Raw genomic sequence first — 21,715 nt, forward strand, 5'->3', positions numbered from 1 at the left:
TTTTATTCATGTCAATTTTAAGGCTGGCTTTTAAATAGTTTATTAGTTAAAATGTAATTTTTTAGTTGTGTGATGTCTAATTTGTTGCAATGATTTATCATTGCTCAATGTCGATGTTTAATGTTCTATTATGTATTTGTTTTATGGTAATTTATCTGTTTGTTGTTTACATTTTACAGTACTAAATGTAAACAGGTTGTTAACTGCCCTGAGTCCCCACTGGGGAGATAGGGGGGATAGAAATAGTTATTATTATTATTATTATTATTATTTGTTATATTATATATTTTGATTTTATTTATTTTAAATTAATTACAATGGTTTTTTTTAGTTGTAACCTTTGGAAAACTCAATTAAAATGGGGAAAGGAGAGGAATAGGTATGATGACTATTTAAACAAACCCTCAACCCAATAAAATCAAAACTGTCAAGAGGGAGTTTCAATAGCTTGCAGAGCAACCCCTGTATTCAAGGGGGTCATGATGGGGAACTTAGAACCCCATAGTATAAACACAGTTGTAAATGAAAGCAAATTAATAAGGAGTAAATATTATAAATGGAAAAGGAAAGGGGAAAAAAAAAACCAAGACAGAGGTCCTCTTGGTCAGTCGAAAGGCCGAAGAGGGTGTAGGGTTACAGCCTGTGCTGGATGGGGTTACACTACCCCTGAAGTCACAGGATCGCAGCTTGGGAGTCCTTCTGGATTCATTGTTGAGCTTGGAAACCCAGATTTCGGCGGTGGCCAGGGGGGCTTTTTCACAATTAAAACTTGTGCGCCAGCTGTGCCCGTACCTTGGGAAATCTGACTTGGCCACAGTGGTCCAAGTTCTGGTTATATCCTGTATAGATTACTGCAATACGCTCTACGTGGAGTTGCCTTTGAAGACTGTTCAAAAGCTTCAACTGGTCCAATGAGTGGCAGCCAGGTTGCTCACCTGAGTGGTGTTCAGGAAGCACACAATTCCTCTGTTATGTCAGCTCCACTGGCTGCCAGTCTGCTACCGAGCGTAATTCAGAGTGCTGGCTTTATCCTATAAAGCCCTAAACAGTTCTGGCCCAGTCTACCTGTCCGAATGTATCTCCCCCTACAAACCGGCTCGGAGACTAAGATCATCTGGGATGGCCTGCTCTTGGTTCCACCTTCTTTGCAAGTGTGGCTGGTGGGAACAAGAGACAGGGCCTTCTCAGTGGTGGCCCCTTGATAGTGGAACTCTCTCCCTAATAACATCAGATCAGCCCCTCCCTCCCAGCCTTCAGAAGAAGAGTAAAAACCTGGTTCTGGGAGCAGGCTTTCACAAAATAGAGTAGTGCAGTAATTTTAATGTGGAATATGTGCAATTGATCATAGAACGGCCTTAGACTTTGATCCCTTGATGGTGTGTTTCAACCTTGAATCTATTTTAATCATGTTATTGTGTTAGTAATTTTAATCTAAATTATTTTGTGAATATTGTATGTTTTGAGGTGCCATTTGTAAGCCGCCTTGAGTCCCCCTTGGGGTAGAGAAAGGTGGGATATAAATAAGGTAAATAAATAAATATTCCCATCTGTTCTTCATAATTTATTGTGATATCATATGCAGGAAGAGACGCCTTTGCCCAGATAAATCCAAAGTATCAGGAGGTGATTGCATTACTTAGAAAAGACAGAGGGAAGGAAATACAAAAGCTATTTAGTCCAGTCCCCACCATCCAGGAATGTATAACAGTTTAAAAAAAAAATCAAAGACATAGCCATGTTAATCTGAATATCGGTGTGGAAAGGGATTTTGCAGTACTTTAGGTTTATACTGCCATATAATGCACCTTAAACTGCATTATTGGGCAGTCTAGATCAAGCCTATGACACTGAGAGAAAAATGTTTATAGCGTTAGCATTCATTGACTAAGGCTAGTTCTTCACTGCAGAATTGATGCAGTCTTGCCCCATTTTATCTTCTGTGGCTATGGAATTATGGAAGCTGGAGTTTGGTGAGGCTCCAGCATTCCTTCAGAGAAAGTTAAAGACCCAGTAAAGCTACAACTCCCATGATTCTAGAGCAGGCATGTTCAAACTTTGGCCTTCATGGTGTTTTGGACTTCAACTCCCACAATTCCTAACAGCCTCAGACCCGGAAGGGACCTGAGGCTGTTAGGAATTGTGGAAGTTGAAGTCCAAAACACTGGGAAAGTATTGAGCCATATTTTTTAAAAAAAGATGACGGGGAAGGAGGCAAAGGAAGAAATCCGAAACTACAACTCAATATCCCCTCAGCAGAGCATGAATATACATATGTGAAGATAAGGTACACCAGTACTATGCAACCCTTATGCAAAATAGCAATATTGCACAACATCAATCAATTACTAAGTGCTTTTGTGCACTGTGAAATGGCAATCTGCAATGCGCAATGACACTGAACGGCATTGCCTTATGTACTACCCTGCTTCCATTCCTGTTAGCAGCATATGTTTAAAATTCATTCCATGTCTATATTGTGACTACATGGACGTTTTTCTACCAAGATGCCACCCAGCCATTGTTTTTCCTGGAATCTCCCAGCAGCACCAGTTTGCCATTTTAAAAAGTTTGCAGGGTGCTTCTGAAGGTTCAACATCAAATACTGTAGTACCATTTTATCCAAACCAGAAATTGACTTCTGGCCACTTTCAAAGTATTTCCTCCTCCGTATTCTGGCATTTCTACAATCCATGCAGAGTGTCCGGAGCAACTTCATCTCCAGTTCCACCAGATCGGTAGTAAATATGCTTGGAAGTCTTTTCAAATGGGAAGAGAAAACATCCATTTCTACAATGCTTCCATTTTGTCACCTTCTGAAGCTTGGGTCTTTGTGGAACTGCCGACAAATCTGTCCCCTATGTTTTCGAACGGCAAGGTCTTCTGAGTGCTTTCTGCATCAGGATTGCTATCTGAGATGTCAGTTTTTCTTCTGAAATTGGTGCAAACTTTCCTCAGAGCAGAGCTCAACTCCCTGCTTCGTAGGGCATAGATGGCCGGGTTCACCATGGAGTTGACCAGGCAGAGGGTGCTGCAGAAGGCAAACACTCTCTTCAGGGAGGTATCCATTTTGGCAAAGATGCTGTACGTCATGAGAGCCATGGCAGGGGTCCAGCAGGTGACAAGGACAAGCAGGACAATGGCTAAGGTCTTGGCCAACTTAATGTCTAGCCTCATCTTGCTTTTGGTTTGGCCGTTGGGTCTGTGATGCTTCTCCATGTATGCAACATGTTGCCGGGCTTTCCATAAGACATGTCCGTAGGCATAGATGATGGATACCAGAAGGACCGCCACAAAGCTTGCCCAGCTCAGAAGGTAATTGTTGTCCACAAAAGGAAAGAGCTCGGAGCAAGGAGAGTTGAGTCTGCAGCAGTTCCATCCAAAGAGAGGTAAGGAGGCAAGGAACGCAATGGAGAGCCACAGGACTACCAAAGCCACCAGGGCTCTTTTACTAGTCACCAGGACCTTGTATGTCGAGGGTTTGAGGATACAGATGTATCGATCAAAAGCCATCAGCAAAAGGCTGCCGAGGGAAGCTGTGAAGGTGGTGTTGACGCCTCCTAGCTTGAGTAAAAAGACCACCATGGAGTCGGCCCCTCTGAAAATGTGAAACTGGAGGAAGCTCCAGACGAAGATGAAGCTGGCCAAGGTGTCAGCCAAGGCGAGGCTGCCAAGGAAAAGGTAAGAAGGCTTCCTGTGGATCTTTGGGGAAGAAAAGATGAGGTAGAGTACCAAGGTATTTTCCAATACGCAGAGGGTTCCGGCAGTGCAACACAATGTGGCGATGAGGGCCTGTGATGTGTTGTTGAGCACCAGGTAGCACTCCATAGGCACTATGTTGGAGTGGCATCTCAAGATGTCCCCCGCCGATGTGTTCACCTTGCATTGCTCCATCGTGGTGGACTTAGGCCGTCTTTGGAAAGAGGTTGGCAGTCTTGGCTACAGAGTGATGGGAACTGGAGGAATTTAAATATATATTAATGAGGACAATGTGCAGTACTGAGTATCAATACAATCATATGCTGTACTCCCTTCCAACCCAATCCATCATACCCTTCAACTATTGTCATTTGGCATGGACTGTCCTGACTAATCCTCTGTCATTCCAATTTCTCAGTTGCTTTGAAAATGTTTGTTTTTTTTCCTCCTCACATTTCCCCCCTTAGTTCTTGGTTCATGTCAGTTCAAATCTAAATGTAGCCAATTCACTCTTCAGGGAAGGAAGAATGGCTGCCACTTTTTCTCTTTCCATCCTTGCTGACAGGCTTGCAAGTGATCTATATCATGATTTTCTTTTCTTTTTTCCCTTTTAGGCCAATTTTAGTTTATTTTTGGTGTTTGGGGGTGGAGACTGTGTGTTACGATGACCTTATGGACATAGAAGGGGAAATCACTATCTTTGATCTGAGCTTTGATCTCTTTAGGAGTATAATAGCCAACAGAGTTACCAATAGTAACAGGTGGTATTGTGTCATACTACTATATACGCTGACTGTAGGGAACTATTAGTGGTGGGGAAACAATACAGTATTTATTTATTGTTTCAGGGGCAACCAGACCAACAATACAGTGACTCCATAGAAACAAAAGGTATTCTAATGGGGAAGTGGTTGCTATTTGGCTTCCTGTTTTCACACATTTTTCAAACATTTGTAAAAGGTATTTGGGGAACCTAGGTTAAGAAAACTCATCACCCTTTTAGGGAGCCTACAAGCAGATTAATAGGAACCCACATTCTAAACCTCAGGTGTATACTGTAAAATGAATGTGGGTTGACACTGCTTCAACAGTTGTGGAACAATGCGATGGAAATTGCCATGGTTCAAGTGGTGTCGAACTGTATTCATTCCATAGTTCAGATGCACCATTGATTTAGGGTTCGGAAATCTATGACTTCCTCCAGTCTCTTGTCTCCATTGCTTTTGCTGTTCCAGCTTTCTAATACCTGCTGCAAAGTTTTATTTTACTTCACAAAACTTCCACACCCACTGAGTTGGATGGACTCCACTCTTATAATTTGCATGTTAGCAAATTGGGCTTTGAACACAGGATGCAAGTGTGGAAGTAAGTGTACACTAAATATTAGTTACTTCATTAATTCCTTCTTGTTTGTTGTGAATTGATGGTTTTGGAGGACCAAATCATGTCGATTCTCGACCATCTGTTATGTCTCCCTGAGAAGTAGGTGTAGTCCCTACTTTCACCGTTTCGGGTTTGCCAGGTGTCTTCCAAGTCCCAGTCTTCTTTTAGTTTTAAGAATTTCATTGGAAGGGTGCTTAATTTGTCTCCTTTGGTTTTCTTTTTTGCCTTGCTTTTATCGTAGTTACTATTGATTACTCCATTGAAATCGCCCATTAAAATGATATTGTCTTGTTGTGTTTCATTAATTTTTTCATTTAAATAGTTAATGAATTTAGTTTTTGGGCCATTTGGCGCATATATGTTACAAACGAGGATTTCTTGGTTTCCTTGTTTGATTATTATGCCTATTGTTCTTCCTTCTGTGTCTTTGAATGCTAGTTGTGGTGCTAATTTCTCCTTTGCATATATTATCACCCCCCGTTTTTTCTCATTTGATAGTGAATAAAATTCTTTCCCTAATTTTTTGTTTATTAGATGGGCAGCATGTCTCTGTGTGGTGTGGGTTTCTTGGAGGGCTATTATATCGTAGTTACCCTTCTTGTTTGTTTACTTGCATATGTATTTGTGCATGTGTTGTATACCTTCAAATAGTTCCTGATACTCAAACCATTACACCTCCTTGGCATAAAATTATTTTTGTATGTTTTTAATTGAAATTTCTTTTTAAGGTTGTGAGCCACTTTGGGTTCCATTTTCCAGATATAAAAATGTGGTATAATAATAATAGGCAATAAAGTAATGTGGGAACAACATAATACCATCCGATAGCACTACAATTCCCAGCTAAAATTGATTAAAGATATAACTGATGTCTTAGGAGTGCTTCTATCCAGAGCATTTATTTATTATTTAGCAGCTCACCAGTAACTTTCCTGTCCCTACTTGAAGTTCCGCACTTTACACGGGCATATGATCTACCTCAACATGTGTTATGAAAGTATTTCCTGCCCAGTTTACTGGATTGTTGCACTTCCCTGTGAACTCATTGAATCTGTACCTCAACTATGTTTCTTCCAGCCATATTGTTTTTATATTGCTTTCAATTGTGTTGTATTTGTTTTATCTGATGTTTTAATTGGTTAAAATGTTTTACTTGTGTGTTTTAATTGTAATTTTGGGCTTGTAAGCCGCCCTGCGTTCCCTAGGGGAGATGGTTGGTGGTGTATAAAAATAAAGTTATTTATTTATTTATTTATTTATTTCTGACATTTATATTCCTCCCTTCTCACCCCAAAGGGAACTCAGAGCAGCTTACAAGTTATATGAACACACAATATATTATATTATTAGTACAGCACAATATTAGTATTATACATTACTGTATTGTACTATACCATTGTACTGCAATATTATTAGTAATATTACATGTAATATATAATATTTAATTGTTATATCATCATCATCATATTTAATTACTTATTAATCGCCCTCCATCCGAGTTGCTCTAGGCAATTTACAAGCTAAATTGTAAAAGATAAAAATACATACATACAAAAATTAATAATTAACATAGATCAAATGCTCTAGTGAAAAGCCAGGTCTTAAGTGCTAGTATGCCCTTACAAACACCTTATCTCTTTTCATCCATGTCCTAACATTATTTCCAATTTTAACTTTACATTTGGCCTTCCCATTGTTTTTAATTGTGTATTGTCTTAGTGATAATGTTGTATATTTTATTGCCTATGTTTTATTTTTTATTTTTAATTGCGTTGTATTGTTGTTTATGGCCTGTATTGTTGTATTTGGGCTCGGCCTCATGTAAGCCGCACCGAGTCCCTTGGGGAGATGGTAGCGGGGTACAAATGAAGTGTAATAATAATAATAATAATAATAATAATAATAATAAGTAGGTTCTTGTGGGTTTTTTCGGGCTATATGGCCATGTTCTAGAGGCATTTTCTCCTGACGTTTCGCCTGCATCTATGGCAAGCATCCTCAGAGGATGCTTGCCATAGACGCAGGTGAAACGTCAGGAGAAAATGCCTCTAGAACATGGCCATATAGCCCGAAAAAACCCACAAGAACCTAGTGATTCCAGCCATGAAAGCCTTCAACAATACAATAATAATAATAATAATAATAATCCCTAAGTAATGCGTGGCTCTCAAGTAGTTGTATTATTGGTATTATATTATACTACAATAGTATGATTAATATTATATGTACATACAACACACTATAATTATTAGCATAGCACAATACTAGTATTACTTGGATTGCATATTCTTGCATGGCAGAGGGTTGGAGTGGATGGCCTTTGGGGGGTCTCTTCCACCTCTTTGATTAAATTCTGCTTTGAGTCTCCGTATGGAGAGAAAAAGCGGGATATAAAAATAAACCTTTATTATTATTATTATTATTATTATTATTATTATTATTATTAAGAATGTGACTTCCCTTTTGCCGGTCAAGCAATGCTTGTTTGCAAACTACAGCTCAACCTTAAATGAATTACTCACGAGTGTCCAAATAACTTGCAACAGAGAAACAAAGACAGGAACCAGATGCTGTGGCAGACCCAGATGCCAATGAGGTTGTCATGCAAACTCTATAAACATCATTACTGCAGGAAAGGCTTCTGCCACTTTCTCCTCGGTTCACTTAAGGTGAAGCCATGCTTCAATGCTGCCCAAACTGCCTGAGGATCTACAGATCCCCCTGAAATTGTCTCAAGGAAATAGACCTTGGTGCCTGCATGGAAAATCGGATTATATTGGGCACATATTATTATTATTATTATTATTATTATTATTATTATTATTATTATTATTATTATTCCCCGCCTCTCCTCATGGCTCGAGGTGGGTTACAGAACAATTAAAACTCAAAAACACTGCAAAATACACATATTAAAACATACCTCTAACAGAGGCGGCCCTAGGTAATTTTCAACAGTAAGCAAACAGTATTTTGGCGCCCCCCCCCCCAACCAATCATTGATATATATTTTCTGTTCGTCATGGGAGTTCTGTGTGCCATATTTAGTTCAATTCCATCATTGGTGGAGTTCAGAATGCTCTTTGATTTTAGGTGAACTATACATCCCAGTAATTACAACTCACATATGTCGAGGTCTATTTTCCCCCAAGAGCGCCCCTGGGCAAAATCAACTATACTGCGAATGCTTACTTTGCGTAATGGGTTGAGCCGCCCCTGCCTCTATAAAAGCTACATACCAAAACATATCTCTATAAATTACATATTAAAATACACAAAACAGTGATACACTGTAGAATGAATGCAGTTTGGCACCACTTGCTCTGCCATGGCTCAATGGTATAGTATCCTGGAAGCCTTTTTTTGCCCAATATGCTGGTGCCTCCCCAAACTACAAATCCCATGGCTCCACAAAATGGAGCCATGGCAGTTAAAGTGGTGTCAAACTGCATTCATTCGACAGTGTAGATGCATCCTTATACAGGTTCTAAAAGAGCTAAAATCACTTCTGATCTTGGAAGCTAAGCAGGGTCAGCCCTGGTTAGAACTTGGATGAGAAGCCACCAGAGAAGACCAAGTGCTGGAGGCTGTATTTGGGAGGAAGGAACTGATAAAACTACCTCTGAATATTCTTTGCTTAAAAACCTTATGAAATCCATGGGGTTGTCATAAAATAGGAAGGAACTTGAAGGCACACATGCATTTCAGAGGAAGGAACTGGCAAAACCACTTCTGATTATCCCTTTCCTAAGAAGATCCTGCGAAATGCATGGGGTCACTATAAGCTGGCATATGACTTGAAAGCACATGCGCCCAAATAGTAAGAACCAGGCATGTAGCCGGGGGGGGGGGGGGGGGGGAGCTTGAGGGACTTCACCCCCCCCCCCTGAAATTCTCATGGTGGTCCGCGAGAAGGCCTTACTGGTACATTATTTCAACTGTTATGTTTATTCATATCATGATCTGATCACCATGCTCAATATATATATATATATATATATATATATATATATCTTACTTATATACCGCTGTTCTCAGCCCGAAGGCGACTCACAGCGGTTCACAACAAATACGAACAGCAAAAATTCAGTGCTACAGTATAGAAACAGTTAACAACCTAACACATTACACAATTAATAAACAGTTACTACAATACCCATTCACTGTCGTCTCGTCATCAGAAACATGTTCCAGATTTGTCATCCATTGTTCCATTCCAGTGTTCATTAACCAATCATTGCACTAATTATTCGAACGCCTGCTCAGACAGCCAGGTCTTCACTTTTTTGTGGAATACCATTAGAGATGGTGCTAGTCTAATGTCCGTAGGAAGGACGTTCCACAGCCGAGGAGTCACCACCGACAAGGCCCTATCTCTCGTCCCCGCCAGCCGAGCTTGAGAAATATATCCCATATGCATGGGGGTATTGGGGTAACAATACAAAAGGTTTGCTAGGGTAGACCCTCTTTCACTCAGACTCAGCCCCCCCCCCCCCCGAATCAAACTCAGCTTCCCCCCGAATCAAAATCCTGGCTACGGGCCTGGTAAGACCCAATGGTTGGATTAAGATTCTGTAAGACCAATTCCCACTCAGCCACAGACCCATTGGGCAAGACTTTAAAAAGAGTACTGTATGTTTTTTTTTTTAAAGTATATTTTAAAAACTGCTTTTAGATTATATTTTAAATTTATTTCCTCTGGTTGTTTCATTCCATTTTGACTTTCTCTACATTTTAACTATATTGTCATTATTTTAATTTGTAAATCACAGACCCTCCAACTGGAATAACCTGGGACAGTGAATCCTTGTGGTCCATTTTCCCTTTTGAAAGTTGTCGCTCGATAAAGGGGAGTCTATTGGGGAGTCACCTACATCTTCATGAATGTTGGGTACAAAGTATGGTATTATTATCATTGCAGAATCAATGCAGTTTGAAACCACTTGTACTGCCGTGGCTCAATGGTGTGGAATCATGGGAGCTGTAATTTTACAAGTTCTTTAGCTAACAGTGCTGGGGCTTCACTACAACTCCCAGGCCTCCATAACACCGAGTCAAGGCTGTTTAAGTGGTATCAAACACCATGCATTCTACAGTGCAAGTGTACCCGTGGTCTTCAAATCTATTTGCAAAACCTATGGAGTTGTCCTTTTATTCCGTGCATTCGGTGATGCTTTGCTAATGTAAGATTATGTAACTTCTTTGACATTGCATGACTTCAAGTCCTTTCCAGTTTATGGCAACCCCAAGCTTTCAGTAGCTCCCTTGAAAACTATGCCACATGCCCCAAAGGACTTACCTGTGTGACTTCACGCAGCTCCCTCACCTGTCCCAAGTTGCAGGAAAGCTGTCCAGTTGCAGGACAAAAAGCAAGGACCTGTAGAAATGTACTGTCTGGAGAAGAGAAACCACAAAGCATACACCATGGTGGGAAGGAGGACCGCAGGAGGCACGGTGGCGTCTGCCTGTCCTGGCTGCCTTCAATGCTGGAGGTTTCCCAAGAGTTGCGTCTGGTTCGTGATGATGTCTGGCTTCCTCTGAGCGAGGGAGGAAGGCGCAAGCCGCTCTTGTGACAAGGCAAGGAACCAAAGAAGCAGAAGGCTGTTCAGCTGGCATCACAAAGGGCATGGAAAGGAAGAAGAAGGGGACGATGAGATGATGATAATTATCATCATCTGCTTGGAAAGGGTGACGGTGATGACCATGGTGGTAATGAAGATGGAAAGGAGGATGATAATCACCACCATCTCCCTTTACATGTACTTTGTGATGCCAGCCAGGCAACTTCTGTTTGGAGGGGAAGATGATGATGATGATGATGATGATGATGATGATGATGATGATGATGATGATGGAAAAGGATAATGATGATCACCATGTCCTTTTCCGTGCTTGTTCTGATACCAGCCAGGCAATCTTCTGTTTTGAAAGGGAGATGAGGATGAGGATGATGATCAACATCATCATCATCTCCCTTTCCATGCCCTTCGGGATTCCAGGCGGTCAACCTTCTTCTTTGGTCCCCTCTCTTGCCATAATTGATGTTATTTCATTTATAGGTTGTGTTCTGTCGCGCGCTGGGCCTGTAACAGCTGTACTTTTCTATAGGACGTATACTTTAAGCCCAGCGGGAAGCCAGGGGTGCCTCAAAGAGAGGTTCTCAGGGATTTTTCTGAAGTGATGGTCTTTAGAGTCCTTAATGATTTATTTATTTATTTATTTATTTAGGATACTTCTACCCCGCCCTTCTCAACCCCCGAGGGGGGACTCAGGGCGGCTTACAAAAAGGCACAATTCGATGCCTGCACAGTAATACAGATAAAAATATAGACAGCAATTAAAACAGTTTCGACAGTTAAAACAATCAATATACATCACAATCAATACAACGAAGTCTTTATTATGGAACAAACAACAAATCTTCAATGGTTCAAACAGCACTTCAAGGCTTTCTTAGTCTAGTCCTCAATGGACTGGTACCTGACTTTAATTAACTGTACTTTCTCTGTAGGAAAAACCCTTTTTAACCTCTCCCAGGCTGTTTACTATCTATGCCTCATTGGTGTGGGTCCTACTATCGATTCCAAATGCGTCTGGGTATCGAGTAGATCTACCAGCCGAGGCTTGTAGATATTTCAGCTGGAGTTGCGTGGATCTGTAGTGTTGTCCTCCCTCAGAGAAATCTTTGAAAACTTCAGGGCTGTTTTCCTTCTGATTGCTGTGAGGCTGAGAGGTTGTGAGCTTTCAGCCAGAGCCTTGGGACCTTTTCCCTGGAATTTCTGTTTCTGTTTCCCTGGATGTTCTTTAGAAAATAAGCTTTTATACAGGACGAGCTGGTCTACATCCTATAGTTTAGCTTCCTTATGTGAGACTGACTAAAAAATGGCTCCTTTCCCTCCCAGAGCCCTGAACAAGGGGCGGAACCAAAGCTTAATTGTGATGGACAGGAGGCCTGCCCTATAACTGCAAACAGATAACATAAAGAAAATAAAGTTGGAGCTCCTGGTACAGCCGTACCAGCACAGGTTGCCTTTCTCCCAGAAGAACAGCAAGTGAAACAACATTTATAGTCACCCATCCTTATTTACAGTTTTGGCTTTTCAAACCTGGTCATTCAGATTTGATTAAATATGTTATTTTGGGGGATCTCTATCCCACTAGTGCGACCTGACTAGATATTTCTAGAGAGAACATCTCTAGGAATTCCTGAGTCTTTAAGTACAATTCTATGATTAGTTTCCAATGGAAGTTAACCAGGGAGCTAGGCTGGAAGATCTAGAAATTCCTAGAGAGATGTTTTCTCGAGCAAAAAAAACAACAACATTTTTTAAAATTTCAATTTTTCCACTTTCATAGGGTTCTGTGACCCTAACCCCCATGAATGCGAAGAGATGTCTGTATTACACAATGCAAAACAATAATTTTGAAATGAGTCAGTTCATTGAACAGTTACCATCACATGAAAGAGATGACACCTTTGCTTTTGGATGGTTCACTGCATACAACCGTTGCTTCATAAAATAAAAATAAAATGACACATTACTGAAATTGAAGCCGAGCATGCTCCCCCCCCCCCCCCCAAATAAGAGGTGGTAACTTATAGTTCTGCAAAGGGCAAGGGCACCAGACTGCACAATAGGGGTTAAGCCTTGGTCAATTTGCCAAGACACTCACAACAAGGACCCCAGGAGGCTTTCAGGGAGCAGATTGGTCCCTGGGCTCCAGCCCTTGGAAAGAGTTACAGTTTTCCAAGGACAAAGGACCAGAGTTGATCTCAATGTGGTGGGTCTCCCTTAGCTGGCTCAGTGGAACCTCTGAGACTTTCTCTTATGAATTTTATACTTTTATCATTCCCCACAAACATTTCCCTTCCTCTACAAGGACAAACCCTTATGAATTTCTACCCTTATGAACTATGGACACATATTATGTATTTCATGGTTTCCTCATAGCAGAGGCTCCCCCCCCCCCCCCGTTTGACCTTTTCCCCCTTCTCCTCATGAAGAAATCCCCCCAGGAAACTGCAGAGCCCAGGCATTCACTAAAGAACTTTAATCCAGAATTTCCTTTGCATGAACAATATCCTGGCGGCTGCCCTTTGTTCTTAGGGGCAGCCGCCAGGATATTGTTCATGTCCCCCAACTTTGTTGGGGGGCCCAACAAAGTTGCCGCCCCCTGGCAAAACTTTAATCATTTTTCTACCTGGAGGTCAGGGGACCTTCGAAAAGCCCCCACCTTCACACTGGTTGATTTAACTAACTTCCCACTAAGGAACATTCACCCAGTTTTGCCCTCATTGTCCTCATGTTTACTGTTGACAAAAGACCCGGACCTTTCTTTGTTTGTGTTGATTCGCTCCAATCATGAAACAATAGGTTGCCCCTGCTTGAGACTTTGAGTATCGCGGGGTCCTCTTGGCAAACCCATTTTTTTTTTCACAACCCATTCATAAATCCTATTGTGTTCCATTGTCCCACCTTTCTCTCTCCTGATTCATCGCCACCGCCAGATGGCAGAAGCTCCCTGATAGGTTCCAACGCGCCGCTGAAGCTTCCTATTGGTCCTGAGGGGCGAGAGGCTGGAGGGCCGCCTCCCAACTGTTAGTCCATCAGCCAATCACAACAGAGATTGGTGGGGAGGCGGGAGTGGGAATTTTGAACTTTGCAACTCTGTATTTCCTATAAATATGGCTGTATTGATGTATTTCCTTATGCTCTGCTGGCGAATGATTGCGGCTCTGCATCCTTTTCAGCTGAATTGCTGAATGGCCATTTCTTCAACCTTGGTGAGATTTATTTGGGAAAAATCAGGGAAAATTCTGAGTCTTTCACCTCTTTCACTTGCCAAGGGTTTCGGACTCTCTTTGGTGGGTCTAAGGGCTCCTCCCTCCTGGGCAGGAGCCAACAAATTGTAGCTCATTATCAAAATCAGTTTTTAGACTTGGGTCTCAACAACAAAATATCTCATTATGTATAGACAAACCTTCCAAAATCTGAAAACATCCAAAATACGGAAAACTTCTGGACTCAACAGGATGCTCAACCTGTACTTGAAAGGCATGCAGATAAAAATATGAACAGGCTACCTAATTGTATGCTTAGATTTGGGTCCCATCTCCAAGATATCTCCTTATGAATGAATATCCACATACAGGGATTCCAGGATCCAAACGACTTCTCACCCCAAGCATTTGAGAAGAGCAATACTTGGATAGTAGCTACAAAAAGGAGAATTTCATGTTGCAAGCCAAGGTGATTTCCTAACTTCTGCCTCACGGGTGTTGCTTTGGAAATAAGTGTCTGTTTTCTTGGGGTTTTTTTTTGTTAGGCTGGCATTTAGCTGCAATATCACCTTTCTTGGTTCCTTTCCTTTGTAATGGGACTTTCCAAGGCTGCAGTGCCCTTAACTTCACAAATGTCATATTATGTCCCTCCTACTTTGCTTCCTCCAACCTGATGCTCCTTTCTGGAGGTTTTTGGTTGTAATCCACACTTTCCCTTCCATGGATGATGGCAGGACTAGTCTGACCTATTTAGAGGACAGAAGAAGGATTGGACAGCAAACAAACCATTTTAGAAATGTCAAATGCACAGAAAAACAATGTGGTGCCATTACTGAATGAATAATAAATCTGAGAAAAATGTCAGAAGAATTAAAGGGTAAATCAACCCATTGTTTCCCACTGCAAGTCATTTGGAACAAAGTAAAAATGTTTGGCTTGATTTATTTAGGAAAAATACTTCTATGTCAGGTTGTTGTAAGTTTTTCGGACTGTATGCCCATGTTCCAGAAGCATTCTCTCCTGCTTCTGGAATATGGCCATACAGCCCGAAAAACTTACAACAACCCAGTGAAATCCTTTGAGAATACTTCTACGCTATCCTTCCTTAACAGCATCCCACAGTGCTTATATGTCAAGCATATAAGTGAGTGCTAGAAATAATATTGTATGAAAGCTGACTGGCTTTTGCTTGCTTAAGCGATTCCTCATTGTCCGAGTAGGATTGTCTTCCAAGATCAGTGTGCTGGCGGTGGGTCCATAGGTGACTGTGGAGCCCTATTCTTGATCTGCATCTTCTCCTGCAGTGAGGGCATTGGTTTCCAGGTGGAAGGGGGTCCCGGTCGGGGTTGGCTTGACACACCTTCCTCTTGGGACGTTTATCTCTTTCACCCTCCTTTCTTGCCTCTTCAAATTCTACAGCACTGCTGGTCACAGCTGACCTCCAGCTGGAGTGCTCAAGGGCCAGGGCTTCCCAGTTCTCTGTGTCTATGCCAGAGTTTTTAAGGTTGGCTCTGAGCCCATCTTTAAATCTCTTTTCCTGCCCACCAACATTCCATTTTCCATTCTTGAGTTCGGAGTAGAGCAACTGCTTTGGGAGATGGTGGTTGGACAACATCTGGACAACGTGGCTGGTCCAGTACAGTTGATGGCGGAGGACCATTGCTTCAATGCTGGTGGTCTTTGCTTCTTCCAGCACGCTGACATTTGTCTTCCCAAGAGATTTGCAGGATTTTCCAGAGGCAGTGCTGATGGAATCATTCCAGGAGTTGCATGTGAGATCTGTAGACAGTCCATGTCTCGCAGGCATATAGCAGGGTTGGGAGGACAATGTATATAAATAAAAATGTAATGTTCGTTTGTGGGATTAACATAACTCAAAAACCACTAAAGGAATTGACACCAAATTTAGACATAATACACCTATCAGACCATCACTCATAAAAACACCGAAAAACACAGCAGAAGAGACTTAAAGAGCTCAAAAAATTAAAAAAAAATACAATGCATGCTCAAAACCACACACACACACATATATATACATACATACATATATACACACACAAAACACATATACATAGACTGGGCCACAGCAACGTGTGGCAGGGGACAGATAGTAGCTTTATAAACAAGCTCCTTGGTATCCCTATGGCTGTCCTGGTCCTCAAACACTCTCTGCTTCATTCGGAAAAAAGCTGCACTCGCAGAGCTCAGGCGGTGTTGTATTTCAGTGTCAATGTTGACTTTTTTGGAGAGGTGGCTGCCAAGGTAGCGGAAATGATCAACATTTTCTAATATTACACCATTAAACTGTATTTCTGGCGTTGGAGAGGGATTGGCTCGTGACTGCTGAAAGAGCACTTTGGTTGCTGACTGGCACAACCTGGGGATCACAGCCAGAAACAGTGAAGATATCTGCCCTTGTGCTTTGCTACTGTGCTGCTGAGTACGCATGCCCAGTGTGGAAAACTTCTAACTGTGTTAAAACAGTGGACGTGGCTCTTAATGATACATACCGCATTATCACAGGATGGGACAGGTGAGGGAGCTGTTGGAATTATACTATTTAGCTGGTATCAAACCACCTGACATCCTCTGGGAAGTAGCAGCCAGCAATGAAAGGATGAAGGCATTGACAACTTCGGACCATCGTCTGTTCTGATATCAGCCAGCATGCCATTGCCTTAAATCAAGAAACAGCTTCTTAAGATCTACAGAGATACTCGCAGGCTAAAACCCAGCACATCAGCAAGCGAGAGTCCAAAAGTGGCAGGCTAAAACCCAGCACATCAATCAGTGGCTGAGACCGGATGAAAAACTCCCTCCTGGGCACACAGAAGAGTGGACGACCTGGAAGGCACTAAACAGACTGTGCTCTGGAACCACAAGATGCAGAACCAACCTTAAGAAATGGGGCCACAAAGTGGAATCCACGACATGCGAGTGTGGAGAAGAGCAAACCACAGACTACCTATTATATTGCAGCCTGAGCCCTGCCACATGCACAAAGGAGGACCTTCTTACAGTGACACCAGAGGCACTCCAAGTGGCCAGTTTCTGGTCAAAGGACATTTAGCATAATACCAAGTTTTTAAACTTTGTGTTTTCAAATACATTTAACCTGTACCCTCAACTCGCTTCTGACAGGATAAAAAAAATCATAGTGTGCAAAATTTGGACTGACCAATCAAAAGCTGGAAATTTGTGATCAAGCGGACTATCCTTGTCTTAAAAATAATGATAAAAAATCCAATGTGCCCCCACCCCCCATGATGTATGCCATTGTTGCTGTATGTCTTCAAGTTCGGAATAATTTTAGAAAGGCATTTTGTGGGTGTCACCCTATTTTTCCATCAAGATTTTATCTTCCCGGAGTGGATTGAAATGCACAGAAGCTCCTGCTGAAAAGAACAAGTCCTATATAAACGTGCTCCCAGATCTCTCCAGTTGATTTTCCTTTTTTATATTGAAAATGAATAACAATATTACAGTATTCTTGCCTGAAAATTAGCCCATTTGTTTTGTATTTGTGTGTGGTCTACTGCCACCTGCTGGAGAGGACAAAAACATCCACTGTCAAGTGTAATTCATGGTTTTGATACAGGAAATTTATTTATTTACTTACTTACTGTATTTGTATACTGCCTTTCTCAGCCTGTAGGTGACTCAAGGAGGTTAACAAGGTAAAATTCAATAATAATAATAATAATAATAATAATAATAATAATAATAATAATAAAACTTTATTTATACCCCGCCACCATCTCCCCAAGGGGACTCAGGGCGGCTTACATGAGGCCAAGCCCAACAACACATCAGTAAAACAACAAAGCAATAAGCAAATAAAACAATACAATTAATATAACTCACATATAGACAATAACATCCCAAAATTTAAAAAACCTATGGCCGGGCCAGATGTAATAGTTTAAAAATTTAAAATAAACACTGGACGTGAACATAGGTAGGACGTACTAAGCAGGAGGGTTTTTAAAGGAAATATTGGGAGAGCTTACAATATTATTGTCGAAGGCTTTCATGGCCAGAATCACTGGGTTGTTGTAGGTTTTTTCGGGCTATATGGCCATGGTCTAGAGGCATTCTCTCCTGACGTTTCACCTGCATCTATGGCAAGCATCCTCAGAGGTAGTGAGGTCTGTTAGAACTAGGAAAAAGGGTTTATATATCTGTGGAATGACCAGGGTGGGACAATGGGCTCTTGTCTGCTGGAGCTAGGTGTGAATGCTTCAACTGACCACCTTGATTGGCATATAATGGCCTGACAGTGTCTGGAGCAAACTTTTGTTGAGAGGTGATTAGATGTCCTTGTTTGTTTCCTCTCTGTTGTTGTGCTGTTGTAATATTAGAGTTTTTTTTAATACTGGTAGCCAGATTTTGTTCATTTTCATGGTTTCCTCCTTTCTGTTGAAATTGTCCACATGCTTGTGGATTTCAATGGCTTCTCTGTGTAGTCTGACATGGTGGTTGTTGGTGTGGTCCAGCATTTCTGTGTTCTCAAATAATATGCTGTGTCCAGGCTGGTTCATCAGGTGCTCTGCTATGGCTGACTTCTCTGGTTGAAGTAGTCTGCGGTGCCTTTCATGTTCCCTGATTCGTGTTTGGGCAATGCTGCATTTGGTGGTCCCTATGTAGACTTGTCCACAGCTGCATGGTACACGGTAGACTTCTGCAGAAGTGAGAGGATCCCTCTTGTCCTTTACTGAACGTTGCATTTGTTGGATTTTCTTGGTGGGTCTGTAGATGAACTGAACCACCTCAACTGGGCTCTCCAGGCCAATGGAGACTCCACCTCAGACATCAGAAGAGCTGCAAGACCGAGAACAAGCCATGAGAATAAAGATGAAGATCCACCCAGAGGAAAAGTGTTCCTGCCATACATCAAGGGAACCACTGACCGCATAGGGAAGCTGATGAGGAAACACAACATACAAACTATCTACAGACCTACCACAGCCGAGGGGCCACCACCGAGAAGGCCCTGTCTCTCATCTCTGCCAAATGTACTTGTGACCAAGGCAGTAACGAGAGCAAAGCTTCCCCAGATGATCTTAAGGTCCTAGATCAGTGGTTCTCAACCTGAGGTCCCCAGGTGTTTTGGCCTACAACTCCCAGAAATCCCAGCCAATTTACCAGCTGTTAGGATTTCTAGGTGTTGGAGGTCAAAACATCTGGGGACCCACAGGTTGAGAACCACTGTCCTAGATGGTTCATAAAGGGAGATGCGTTCGGACATGTAAGTTTGGCCAGAACCGTTTAGGGCAGTGGTTCTCAACCTTCCTAATGCTATGACCCCCCCTAATATAGTTCCTCATGTTGTGGTGACCCCCAATTATAACCCTAACATTATGAATCGCCATGTAAATAATTATCTGCAGGATGAATTTTCATTCACTGGAGCAAATTTGGCACAAATACCTGGTATGCCCAAATTTGTATACTGGTGGGGTTGGGGATTGATTTTGTCATTTGGGAGTTGTAGTTGCTGGGATTTATAGTTAACATGTAAACAAAGAGCATTCTGAACCCCACCAACAATGGAATTGAACCAAAGTTGGCACAGAGAACTCCCATGATCAACAGAAAATACTGGAAGGGTTTGGTGGGCATCGACCTTGAGTTTGGGAGTTATAGTTTGCCTACATCCAGAGAGCACTGTGGGCTCAAACAATTATGGATCTGGACCAAACCTGGCACGGATACTCAATATGCCCAAATGTGAACACTGATGGGGTTTGGGGAAAATAGACTTTGACATTTGGGAGTTGTACTTGCTGGGATTTATAGTTCCCTACAATCAAGGAGTGTTCTGAACCCCACCAATGATACAATTGGGCCAAACTTCCCACATAGAATCCCCATGACCAACAGAAAATACTGTGTTTTCTGATGGTCTTTGGCGACCCCTCTGACACCCTCTCACGAGCCCTCCAGGGGTCCCGACCCCCAGGTTGAGAACCACTGGTTTAGGGCTTTATAGGCTAAAGCCAGCACTTTGAATTGTGCCCGGTAGCAAACTGGCAGCCAGTGGAGCTGGCGCAACCGAGGAGTTGTATGTTCCCTGAGCGTCGCTCCTGTTAGCAATCTGGCTGTCGTTTGTTGGACTATTTGAAGCTTCCGGACAGTCTTCAAAGGCAACCCCACGTACAGCGCGGTGCAGTAGTCTATACAGGATGTAATCAGAGTGTGGACTACTGTGGCCAAGTAGTGCATTTCTAAGTCTTCAGTGGTACTTGCAGTTGACTTGATGGCTGTTACCAACAACAATTTGTTATTTCTGATGGGAATCAGAGCTGTTAGACTCAAATATAACCCTCACTTGGGGTGATTCCACAAAAATATAGCAGAGTGCCAGAAGCACAGTTCATGACCAGCAGAATCTTACGTGAAGTGAGCAAGGATTAGTCTCCATTCAACAGCATGGGACAGGATTGCAGGAGCCACAACTTCATAGGTTCAAAAATATATGTTTATTAAAGTCAAAAGAAATCCATTATGGATAGAAAAGTGTCTTGGAGTTATTTTCTAAGAAAGGTAAAAGGGGATAAAAATAAGAAAATATCCATACAGCAACATCTTTCCTGGAGCAAGGCAAGATGCGTCCTTACTCAAAGGAAACAAGGGAAGAGAGAGGCCAAAATGGAGAATGACCACATAGCCAAAACAGGGCAATTAAGCCAGGGCAATCAAAATACCTTTGAAGAGGAAGTTATGTCATCTGTCACAGATATCACATTGCTAAATATTCAAAGGGGGAGGAGATAGTGGCCAGGAGGAAGAGTGAGACAAAGCACCTTCTGAGATAGGCATGCATAGGAATTTGAGGAAGAAATCCTTCACTCTGTTTCTATCTAGGCTAACTACTCATTGAGGGCAGGAAACTTGTGTGGGCGGGGATGAAACCCAACAATTTCAATTCTTTTAAAAAAGCTTATTCTACTTTTACAGCAACTCTTTAATCTTCTCTCTGGTATCCCTTAGTTTCGTGGAGCAGTCAAACTATCTAAAGCCCAACAAAACAGGTCTAAATAAGAACAAACCAGCCTCGGCACCATCTTGCAAAAGAGGCTGAAGGAAAATGGGTTCAATAATGGAATTGGGCCAAATGGTGAGAATGGTCCTGGCCTATGTAAAATATATCATGTCTTTAAATCCGGACCCAATAAATTCAAAAGGGTGAGATCTAAATTCCAAATGCAATCCTCTCATTCTACATTTTGGCTGCCTAGAGCTAAAGGTTAGTTTATTATTTATTTATTTATTTATTTATTTATTTATTTATTTGCTATATTTCTATATTTATTATTTACTTTTACTTATATACCACTGTTCTCAGCCCGAAGGCGACTCACAGCGGTTCACAACAATTAAGAGCAGCAAAATTCAATGCAACAGTATAAAAACAGTTAACACCTACATATTACACAATTAATAAACAACTACTACAATAACCATTCACTGTCGTCTCATCATCAGAAACATGATCCAGATTCGTCGTCCATTGTTCCATTCCTATGTCCATTAACCAGTCATTGCACCAATTACTCGAACGCCTGCTCAAACAGCCAGGTCTTCACCTTTTTGCGGAATACCATTAGAGATGGTGCTAGTCTAATGTCCGTGGGAAGGGCGTTCCACAGCCGAGGAGCCACCACCGAGAAGGCCCTATCTCTCATCCCCGCCAGCCGTGCTTGAGAAGCAGGTGGGATCGAGAGCAGGGCCTCGCCGGAAGATCTCAAAGTCCTGGTGGGTTCATAGGCAGAGATGCGGTCAGATAGGTAGCTTGGGCCGGAACCGTTTAGGGGTTTAAAGGCCAACGCCAGCACTTTGAATTGAGCC

At 42.0% G+C, this 21,715-nt stretch overlaps 1 protein-coding gene across 1 annotated transcript; it reads right to left on the reverse strand.

The window, feature by feature from the left end:
- Positions 1 to 2,787: 2,787 nt before the first annotated feature.
- Positions 2,788 to 10,772, reverse strand: CNR2 (cannabinoid receptor 2). Its single transcript, XM_060783638.2, has 2 exons — positions 10,379 to 10,772; positions 2,788 to 3,953 (listed from the first exon to the last, which is right to left on the reverse strand). Exon 2 carries the CDS (start codon positions 3,889 to 3,891, stop codon positions 2,788 to 2,790), a length of 1,104 nt encoding a protein of 367 aa, XP_060639621.2. The 5' UTR covers positions 3,892 to 3,953; positions 10,379 to 10,772.
- Positions 10,773 to 21,715: the final 10,943 nt, after the last annotated feature.

The sequence above is a fragment of the Anolis sagrei genome, chromosome X (assembly GCF_037176765.1).
Source record: "Anolis sagrei isolate rAnoSag1 chromosome X, rAnoSag1.mat, whole genome shotgun sequence".
NCBI lineage: Eukaryota > Metazoa > Chordata > Lepidosauria > Squamata > Dactyloidae > Anolis > Anolis sagrei.

Coding starts and splice junctions, on each gene's coding strand:
- CNR2 (XM_060783638.2), bottom strand. CDS start 3,891: ATGGAGCAATGCAAGGTGAACACATCGGCGGGGGACATCTTGAGATGC.